This window comes from Palaemon carinicauda, chromosome 4, assembly GCF_036898095.1.
Source record: "Palaemon carinicauda isolate YSFRI2023 chromosome 4, ASM3689809v2, whole genome shotgun sequence".
Lineage (NCBI taxonomy): Eukaryota > Metazoa > Arthropoda > Malacostraca > Decapoda > Palaemonidae > Palaemon > Palaemon carinicauda.
Window position 1 is genome coordinate 70,026,134 of NC_090728.1, and position 10,894 is coordinate 70,037,027.

Consider the following 10,894-nt stretch of genomic DNA (forward strand, 5'->3'; position numbering starts at 1 on the left):
TTAGATAAAAACCTAGCGGCAGCGTGACGAAGCTCAGAAGTTAATCGATGCAGGCAGGCGCCAAGTGTCAGCTTGACGACCCACGCCAGTTGAATCATGAATTGGCGGAGCGTCAGCGCGAGCAGTGCGTGAGCGCGGCGCGCCAGGACGCGTCAGTGCGAGCATCGCGTGAATGCGGCGCACCGGGACGCGGCGGAGCGTCAGCGCGAGCATCGCATCAGCGCGGTGCACAAGGACTTGACGGAGCGGCAGCGCCAGCTAGAGTCTTCCTATAGTAAAACCAATCGTGACAGCAAACGCAAGGCGAGTGGCTGTCAATTGGATGTGGATATGGAACATCGCAAGCGCACCCATATCGCCACTGTTGCGCCTGCACGGGAAGGTCAACTTTTTAATCAGAGATGGTTAACGCCAACCGACGGCTCATCGCGCCTAGTGTCAGTCTATCCAGGCGGGAGCGGTGCGTTAGCGGAGCTAAGCGCCAACGGAGCGGAGCGTCAGCGTCAGTGCAGACGCTTCGCTACCTATGATAATAGACTTTGGTGTCTACATGACCATGACCGTCTAGCATTGGGGCATTGTTGCGCCAGGCGCTAAATTAAGAAATAAATCTTAACTAGAAAGAATTAAAACCTCTAAGCATTGAATTCAGAATCCTAAGGAGTGGACTCCTAGGAATCAAGACTTCTCTTCCTAGGATAGTGTCTTGTAGGAGGAAGGGAATGACTTTCAGAAATTCATGAGAGTTTTCTGATGAGTTTCCCTTTTATTTTATAACTGCTGCTCCTAGTTCCGACTTCAGTTTTCGCTAGTTGCGTGGAAGGTGTCTCTATTTATTCTATTATTATTACTAGCCAGGCTACAACCCTAGATGAGAAAGCAAGATGCTTTAACCCAAAGGGCTCATATAGGAAAAGATGGCTCAGTAAGGAAATAAAAAAATAAATAGATTAACATTAAATCATTCCAGAAGAGTAACAGTGTAAAGAGACAGTGCTCATGGTCAGTGCAATAACGCGTCCTCAATGCAGTAACGAACCTAACTGTAGAGGTTGGTGCAGCAGCGCCTGCAGCTGCAACTGCAGGAAGTGCATTAAGGCCTTTATGAGAATAGAGTGTAAGAGTATATCTCCCACCACGGGCAGATCTTTTATGATTTAATGTATTATGTTTTAAAGCACTCTTTTTTAAACACAGCCTCAATCGGATGACGTTCTACGTTCTTCCTGTCTACTAGACTAGGAAGTTAATCGTCATGTATGCACGCGAACAGAACTTACCCTCACAGCAGGTGTGTTGCGATTCTTAAACAGGAAGCAATCGAATGTGTTTTTTCTTCCACGAGAGAAGCGGAAGTCAGACAAATCACATATAATCCTGGCTCTTCCTATGGATTCGAAGCACATTCAGGGAAGAAAGAGTTTGTCCTCTTTGAAGGACGCAAAACCTAGACTTGGTCGTCAACAATCAGTATGTCCGAGACCTTTCAGGAGTCATATGTTTTCTAGTAACTTATCCCGCAATAACTGGTGTTCGCCGGAAGTTTTTTCTGTTGAAAAAAGGCGACGTGTCAGCGCCAAAATTGGGTAAGACACATAATTTTTCGAGAGAAAAGGTGCTCCGTCCCCAGTTTGGGGAAATGTCTAGTACTTTCTTCTGGGGTCTAGCGACTACTGTTGACGGTATCTCACAGCATGGGATATGTTCAGGTCGTGCACAAGGCGCGCTGGAAATGTCATAAGGACTCTCCCAGGTCGTTCACGGGACTACGGTTGATGATCTCTCATAGCCTTCGCTCACCTTGAGTTGGCGCACAAGCTGCTCCGCGAGTGTAGGTTTGGTCTGAGCTAAAAGAGGTCAATTTCATCTCTTTTTAGCATTTACGATTCTTGGGGGGGAATTTTTTTTTTTTCTCCTAAAAGAGTAAGGACTACCATAGATCAAAGGGATGGTTTTCCGTTAGTATCAGACAGCGTAGTTCTCCGATGCTTAGCAACGTTTCCTCGCAAAGATATGCTCTTGTTGCGGGAAGACGCTTGTAGCGGCGCAAACGTTCACGCAGTTACAGACCCAGACGCCAGTCTGGTACAGTGAGCCCTCGCTACTTCGCGGTTCGACCATCGCGGATTCACGACTTCGCGGACTTTTTTCATTAAATACGGCATCCGATTTCATCAGCAAACCACTGTTTTTGGGGGAAACATCATTTTATTCTAGAAAATTGTTACTCTTTAAATAGTTAATTGCACATTAAGAAAGTGTGTACTTTTGTTTTTAAATTTCGGGTGTGTTTTAAAAATCGAGTATTGTTGACTTCTTTTTGTTTTACTTTTGGCTGTGATCAGATCAGCTGACGTCTAGCTGCCGGTCTCAAGAATATGCGCGTACGAAGTATTGTTTATACCATTTAACTTATTCAAACCATCTATACAGTTGATATTACATAAGCACCAATGTGTTATAACCTATCATATTTTTTTGTTTATTACATTTAAAACAATCTCTCTCTCTCTCTCTCTCTCTCTCTCTCTCTCTCTCTCTCTCTCTCTCTCTCTCTCTCTCTCTCTCTCTCTCTCTCCGTAAGAAATAAAACTTTAGTTCACATATGGCAACTTGAGTTTAAAAATAAAATTAACATGAATATTGTTAGTTGTGGCGATCAATTCCTCGCTTCAGGAGGTACAGGAATCAAAAACATGGCATTCGATTACAACAGTTGACTCTCTCTCTCTCTCTCTCTCTCTCTCTCTCTCTCTCTCTCTCTCTCTCTCTCTCTCCTCTCTCTCTCTCTCTCTCTCTCTCTCTCTTCTTTTCTCTCGTGTTATACAATAATTACAAATAGATGATGAAACCAAAATCAGTTTTCTTAGTGTCAGTTAAATACAAAACAAAAAATTATACTGTGTATACATCCATTTCAATCATAGCTTAAAATTTGGTATTCGATTTTGTCAGCAAACTACTATTTTTTAGGAAACACCATTCTATTCCAGAAAACTTTTACTCTTTAAATAGTCAATTGCGCTATAATAAAACATGTACTTATGTTTTTAAATTTCGGGTGTATTTTAAAAATCGAGTATTTTTTACTTCTTTTTGTTTTACTTTTATCTGTGATCACATCAGCTGATGTCTAGCTTCCGCTCTCAAGAATATGCGCGGTACGAATATATTAACAAAGAATTGTTTACTGTACACCATTTCTTAACTTATTCAAACCATCTATACAGTTAATATTACATAAGCACCAATGTGTTATAACCTATCATATTTATTATTTAGTACATTTCAAACCATTCTCTCTCTCTCTCTCTCTCTCTCTCTCTCTCTCTCTCTCTCTCTCTCTCTCTCTCTCTCTCTCTCTCTCTGTCACATCGAACGTAATAGCGGTAACTTAATTTTTCGATGACTTTAAAAATGGCCTAGTACTTTCTTCTTCTTTTACCTTTTTTGCATATGGTGAGGTGGGTACAAGTTGACTTATAACTGAAGTTAGGAAAAGTATTTTGGATATGGAAAGAACAATTATCTTTCGTAACAGTTTAAAATTATCGTAAATTATCATTCTGTCACTAGCGGCAGTTTGCTATTGTGGATTAAACGCATAAGGAAAAAAAAGTTTTCAATATTAAACTTACCCGATAATCATGTAGCTGTCAACTCCGTTGCCCGACAGAATTCTATGGAGGGATACGCCAGCTATCACAATACTAGAAGGGGGTGTACTTACCAGCGCCACCTGTGGCCAGGTACTCAAGTACTTCTTGTTGACACCTCCTCAATTATTCCTCTGTCGTGCTTCCGGCAAGACGTTCTGGGATACGCTTATGATCTTTGAGTTTGTTCACGGCTAATTGGTGAAGTATTCTCTCAGATTTCGGCTGTCGCATTACTGGAAACCTTCTTATATTAGCTAGATAGCTTTTATATAGTCCTGATTAACGGTTAACGATCTTTTGCTTGATTTTGGAAACCCCTTTGGCTAACTCTTTGGATTCAAGATGTCTGACATTTCGCAAGCCCCCTCCCATAGACGATGTAGGTCTTGCAATAGGCGTATTCCGAAGGCCTCGGTAGATCCTCACACCGCTTGTTCTGACTGTAGGGACAGGCCCTGTCAGTTAGAAAATCGATGTGAGGAATGCGCCGGACTTTCGGAACTGGAATTTGTCCGTCTTTTAAAATATTCATCTAAGTTAGAGAGAGGTAGAGTTAGGAGGAGTTCTTCTCACTCTTCACTGTTTTCCTCACCTCATGATCCCCTACCTTTTCCTACCCCTGTAGTGGCTACCCCCGAACCTACTGTTTGCCCTCCGCCTGATATGTCTGTTGTTTTGCGTGCTATTCAGGCCTTAGGCGATAAAGTAGAGTCAGTGGTAAGTGACCATAAGTCTCTGATGGCCGAAGTTAAGGAACTTAAGGTCAAGAGTGCAGTGGGTGGAGTTAGTGCCAGTGCTGTGACGAGTGCTAGTGTCAGTGCAGTGCCAAGTGCTAGTGTCAGTGCCAGTGTGGTGCGTGAGGATTCTTCTGTGCGAGCCAGTCGTCCTCCCAGTCCGGGACCTCTTACAAGCTCCCATGCCCAGGGGATAAGCAATGTCGAAGGGCATAAGGGTTCGGCAGGCCTTGTTAGTCGCACAGAAGTATCCTCGGTGGTTGCGGGCGTGTCTTCCAAAGACCGTCACTCCCACCCGCAGACGATTGAGCCCGTCTTTTTCTCGTCCGCTGATCATCTGTCAGGGAAGAAACGTTGGTCTCAGGTCTCGAGACCACTTAAACGCAGAGTCCAGTCCGCGAGTGCTCAGCCAGGTTGCAGTCATTGGCTCAGCTCTGACTCGCCGCAGTCATCTGTCGACTGCACTCCGCCCAAGAGGAGTAAGGTTCTGCCACAACAGAGCTCGACTGTTAAGGCTTTACCTCAGCCTACTGTAGTTTCTGCCGACCCTAAGTGGACTCTACTACAGTCCATGCAAGCACAGCTTTCGGACTTGATGCGTGAGTGTCGGGCTGAGAGTGTTGCACCTCCGCCTCCGCCTACACTCCCTCCGCCTGCGCTCGCTCCGCCTGCGCTCACTCCGCCTGCGCTTGCTCCGCCTGATCGCAGTACCACCTGCCAGGCGTACGATGTTGAGCCACGGTCTGAGTTTGCTGTTCCCAGTGGTGTTCAGCCTCCGCCTTCTTTAAGGCAACCTTTGCTATGGGATCAGGAGGATTATACCTCTCTTCCTCCGCCTCCCTTTGCTGCTCCACCAGTGGTGCAACTCTTGGCTGAGGTACAACAACCTCTCCCGTCCATGAGTCAGTCTCCTCAGCTCTCGCTGCAGCGAGCTCAACCATCCACAAGGCAAGCTCCACTACACCTTGGCCTTGCGCCTCAGGAGCCTCAGCTTGCGAGACATTTACCTTGTTCTGCGCAGCCTCAACCTCATCACGCTCCGCTCACACCACAGGAACAGGAACTTGCTACTCCGCTTCCACCAACCGCTCAGCAAGCGCAATCCTTGGGTTCAACCACTCATGCTAGGAGTCAGCCTCCTCCACCCATGCGCCTTCCTTCTGCTTCGTCTGCTATTCAGCCTTTGCAGTCTGAGCCTCAGGTTCTCCCTCAACAGTTACTTGAAGAGGAAACCACTACTATTGTTCCTACTCGTTCTGACTCTGCTGTTCAGCATTCTTGTCCGATACCTTCGCTACACTCTGGTGATGAGGCGTCTGATGATGAGGAGGCACACCTGGATCCCTCATCAGACGTGGATGAATCCAAGCCTTCTCCACAGTCTATTGACTTTTGTAAGGTCTTGGTTCTGCTTAGGGAGGTTTACCCAGACCACTTTGTCTCTGCTATTCCCCGCTCTCCGCCATCTGAGTTTTCGCTGGGCATACAACAAGCTAAGTCCTCCTATACTAAGCTAGTCCTAGCAAGGTCCTCTAAGAGAGCATTAAGGATCTTAGGGGAGTGGCTACAGTCTAAGCAACACCTTGGCAAGACTTCTTTTATGTTCCCGCCGACCAAGCTCACTTCGAAAGCGAGCGTTTGGTATGCCACAGGAGAAGCACCAGGCTTGGGAGTACCTGCCTCTGCCCAGGCTGACTTCTCAAGTCTGGTGGACTCGCCTCGGAGAACTGCAATGAGGCGCTCTAAGGTTTGCTGGACCTTCTCAGACCTTGATCACTTACTGAAAGGACTGTTTAGAGCATTTGAGATGTTCAACTTTCTTGACTGGTGCCTGGGGGCCCTCAGCAAGAAGACCTCTCCTGCGGACAAGGATTCTGCCATGCTATTAATGTCCTGCATGGATAAGGCCATTAGGGATGGATCTGGTGAGCTTGCGTCGATGTTTGTATCAGGGGTTTTGAAGAAAAGGGAACAGCTGTGTACCTTCCTTTCCTCCAGCATTACACCTTGCCAAAGGTCACAACTCCTTTTTGCTCCGCTCTCGAAGTTCCTCTTCCCTGAAGAGCTGGTTAAGGACTTGTCTGCTGCCCTGATACAAAAGGACACACACGATCTTGTAGCCTCATCAGCTCGTAAGTCTAAGGTTACTACCTCAGTCCCCAAGACTTATCGCTCACCAGTGGCTGATACCCCTGCTACGAGGTTCATACCGCCCTTTCGTGGTAGAGCCCCCAGCCGAGGAAGCTCCCGTCCAGACTCTTACAGGAGCAAGTCCAGGAAAGGCTCCAGGACATCTAAAGGTAAAAACTGACTCTCCGCATCTCCAGACAGCAGTAGGAGCCAGGCTCAAGATCTTCTGGCGAGCCTGGGAGAAGAGAGGTGCAGACGCCCAGTCTGTCAGTTGGCTGAGGAACGGTTACAGGATTCCATTCTGCCTCAAACCACCTCTGACCACATCACCCATCAACCTCTCTCCCAACTACAAAGAAGAGGACAAGAGGCTAGCATTGCACCAGGAGGTGTCGCTACTTGTGCAGAAGAAGGCAGTGGTTATAGTCCGGGACCATCAATCCCCGGGCTTCTACAACCGTCTCTTTCTTGTGGCCAAGAAGACAGGAGGTTGGAGACCGGTGCTGGACGTCAGCGCGCTCAACGCGTATGTCACCAAGCAGACGTTCACGATGGAGACGACGAAGTCGGTCTTAGCAGCGGTCAGGCAGGAGGACTGGATGGTCTCGTTGGACTTGAAAGATGCCTACTTTCACGTTCCTATTCATCCAGACTCCCAACCTTTCCTGAGATTCGTTTTCGGAAAGGTTGTCTACCAATTCCAAGCCCTGTGTTTTGGCCTAAGCACAGCTCCTATGGTCTTTACTCATCTGATGAGGAATATAGCAAAATTCCTACACTTATCGGACATCAGAGCCTCCCTCTACTTGGACGACTGGCTGTTGAGAGCCTCCACGAGTCGTCGCTGTCTGGAGAATCTCAATTGGACTTTAGACTTAATCAGAGAACTAGGTCTATTAGTCAACATAGAAAAGTCTCAACTCATTCCCTCCCAATCCATTGTGTACCTGGGAATGGAGATTCGGAGTCGGGATTTTCGGGCTTTTCCTTCGGCCCCCAGGATAAGCCAAGCCCTAGAGTGCATCATGAGCATGCTGAAGAGGAGCAGTTGCTCGGTGAGACAGTGGATGAGTCTCACAGGGACCCTTTCATCACTGGCCCTGTTCGTCGAGCTAGGGAGACTCCACCTCCGCCCTCTTCAATTCCATCTTGCAGCTCATTGGGACAAGGGTTCGACTCTCGAAGCAGTCTCTATCCCAATCACCCAAGAGATGAAGACCACTCTCCTGTGGTGGAAGCACAACCTCCTTCTCAGGGAGGGTCTTTCGTTGGCTATTCAGACCCCCAATCTTCATCTCTTCTCAGATGCATCGGACTCGGGCTGGGGTGCGACCTTGAACGGACGGGAATGCTCGGGAACGTGGAACGAAGAACAGGAATTACTACACATCAACTGCAAGGAGCTACTAGCAGTCCATTTAGCCCTGTTGAACTTCAAGTCCCTCCTGCTAGGCAAAGTGGTGGAGGTGAACTCAGACAATACCACAGCCTTGGCTTACATCTCCAAGCAAGGAGGGACCCATTCGAGGAGCCTATACGAGATCGCAAGGGACCTCCTCATTTGGTCAAGAGGTCTAAACCTCACTCTGGTCACGAGGTTCATTCAGGGCGATATGAACGTCTCAGCAGATCGCCTAAGCAGAAGGAATCAGGTCATTCCCACGGAATGGACCCTCCACAAGAGTGTGTGCAACAGACTTTGGACCTTGTGGGGTCAACCTACCATAGATCTGTTTGCCACCTCCATAACCAAGAGACTTCCGCTGTACTGTTCCCCTGTTCCAGACCCTGCAGCAGTTCATGTGGATGCTTTTCTACTGAACTGGTCCCATCTCGACCTGTACGCATTCCCACCGTTCAAGATAATAAACAAAGTTCTGCAGAAATTCCTCTCGCACGAAGGGACACGGCTGACGCTGGTTGCTCCCCTTTGGCCTGCAAGAGAATGGTTCACAGAGGTACTTCAATGGCTAGTCGACATCCCCAGGACTCTACCTCTAAGAGTGGACCTTCTACGTCAACCTCACGTAGACAGGTTGCACCCAAACCTCCACGCTCTTCGGCTGACTGCCTTCAGACTGTCGAAAGATTCGCTAGAGCTAGAGGCTTTTCGAAGGAGGCAGCCAGTGCGATTGCCAGAGCGAGAAGGGTTTCCACTCGTAGAGTCTACCAGTCTAAGTGGGAGGTCTTCCGAAGCTGGTGTAGAGCCAATTCAATATCCTCTACCAATACCTCTGTGACCCAAATAGCTGACTTCCTTCTACATCTTAGGAATGAGAGATCCCTTTCAGCCCCTACGATTAAAGGGTATAGGAGTATGTTGGCTTCAGTTCTCCGCCACAGAGGTTTGGACCTTTCTTCCAACAAGGACCTTCAAGACATTCTTAAGTCTTTTGAGACGTCTAAAGAGCGTCGTCTATCCACTCCAGGCTGGAACCTAGACGTAGTCTTAAGGTTCCTTATGTCACCTAGGTTCGAACCTCTCCAGTCAGCTTCCTTCAAGGACCTTACCCTCAAGACTCTTTTTCTCGTCTGCCTTGCAACAGCTAAGAGAGTCAGTGAGGTTCATGCCTTCAGCAAGAACATTGGTTTCACGACCGAATCTGCAACATGTTCTTTTCAGCTTGGATTCCTAGCAAAGAACGAACTTCCTTCACGTCCTTGGCCTAGATCGTTTGAAATACCTAGCCTCTCCAACATGGTAGGTAACGAACTAGAGAGAGTTCTTTGCCCTGTCAGAGCTCTCAAATTTTATCTTAAGAGGTCTAAACCTCTTCGAGGACAGTCAGAAGCCTTATGGTGTGCCATCAAGAAACCTTCGAGGCCCATGTCCAAGAACGGGGTTTCATATTATATAAGGCTTCTGATTAGAGAAGCCCACTCTCACTTAAAGGAGGAAGACCTTGCATTGCTGAAGGTAAGGACACACGAAGTAAGAGCCGTAGCTACTTCGATGGCCTTTAATAAAAACCGTTCTCTGCAGAGCATAATGGATGCAACCTATTGGAGGAGCAAGTCAGTGTTTGCATCATTTTATCTGAAAGATGTCCAGTCTCTTTACGAGAACTGCTACACCCTGGGACCATTCGTAGCAGCGAGTGCAGTAGTAGGTGAGGGCTCAGCCACTACATTCCCTTAATCCCATAACCTTTTTTAACCTTTCTCTTGAATGCTTTTATTGTTGTTTTTATGGTTGTTACGGTAGGCTAAGAAGCCTTCCGCATCCTTTTGATTTGGCGGGTGGTCTATTCATTCTTGAGAAGCGCCTGGGTTAGAGGTTTTGTAGAGGTCCTTTAGTAGGGGTTGCAACCCCATATACTTTGGCACCTTTGGGTTGATTCAGCCTCCAAGAGGAACGCTGCGCTCAGTAAGGAAGACGAACTTAAAAAAGAGGCAGAGTAACGGTTCAATTCGACTTCCTTACCAGGTACTTATTATTTCATTGTTATTTGAGATAACTGTTATATGAAATATGGGATACTTAGCTATCCTTTAATCTTGTACACTGGTTTTCACCCACCCCCCTGGGTGTGAATCAGCTACATGATTATCGGGTAAGTTTAATATTGAAAAATGTTATTTTTATTAGTAAAATAAATTTTTGAATATACTTACCCGATAATCATGATTTAATCGACCCTCCCTTCCTCCCCATAGAGAACCAGTGGACCGAGGAATAATTGAGGAGGTGTCAACAAGAAGTACTTGAGTACCTGGCCACAGGTGGCGCTGGTAAGTACACCCCCTTCTAGTATTGTGATAGCTGGCGTATCCCTCCATAGAATTCTGTCGGGCAACGGAGTTGACAGCTACATGATTATCGGGTAAGTATATTCAAAAATTTATTTTACTAATAAAAATAACATGTTTCCAGCTTTGCTACGAATTTAGGAATTTATATGGATACGATAAGTAAAATATTTGTACGTAATAACATGATGTTTACTAAATATTTGTTATATCATTAGTTATCACTTTGAGCATGTATGTTTAATGCGTTCGTTTGTTTATTATGATCGAAGATGGAGCGTAAACAAATGGAAGGTTTCCATTTCAGGCGGCGTCATAAAGAAAAACATAATATAAATGGCATTCATTTCATTTATTTGGAAGTTCTAAGAAAAATTAAGTAGAACATTGGTAATAACAAAGTCAACATATAATCGATACTTGGTAAGATTGCTGTCGATGCAAAAACTAACCTATACACAGATGTGTAAATGAGTCTGTTTCTTCGTTATGATCAGAGATAAACGTAAACAAAACATTGGTTGTCATTTTTTATCGTGCTTTTTGGGGTGTTTAGGAAAGGCACGATATAAAATCGCCTTTAATATTTGTGCCTGTTTTAGTTTAGGGTACTGTAGTACA

The 10,894-nt window shown here is 46.2% G+C and overlaps 1 protein-coding gene across 1 annotated transcript in view; it reads left to right on the forward strand.

Moving 5' to 3' along the window:
* Positions 1-330: 330 nt before the first annotated feature.
* The window catches only part of LOC137639492 (neurofilament heavy polypeptide-like), a 35,522-nt gene continuing 24,958 nt past the window's right edge, over positions 331-10,894 (forward strand). Inside the window, exon 1 of the mRNA XM_068371759.1 lies at positions 331-502. Coding sequence (XP_068227860.1) covers positions 331-502 — 172 coding nt within the window. The remainder of the gene's footprint in view (positions 503-10,894) is intronic.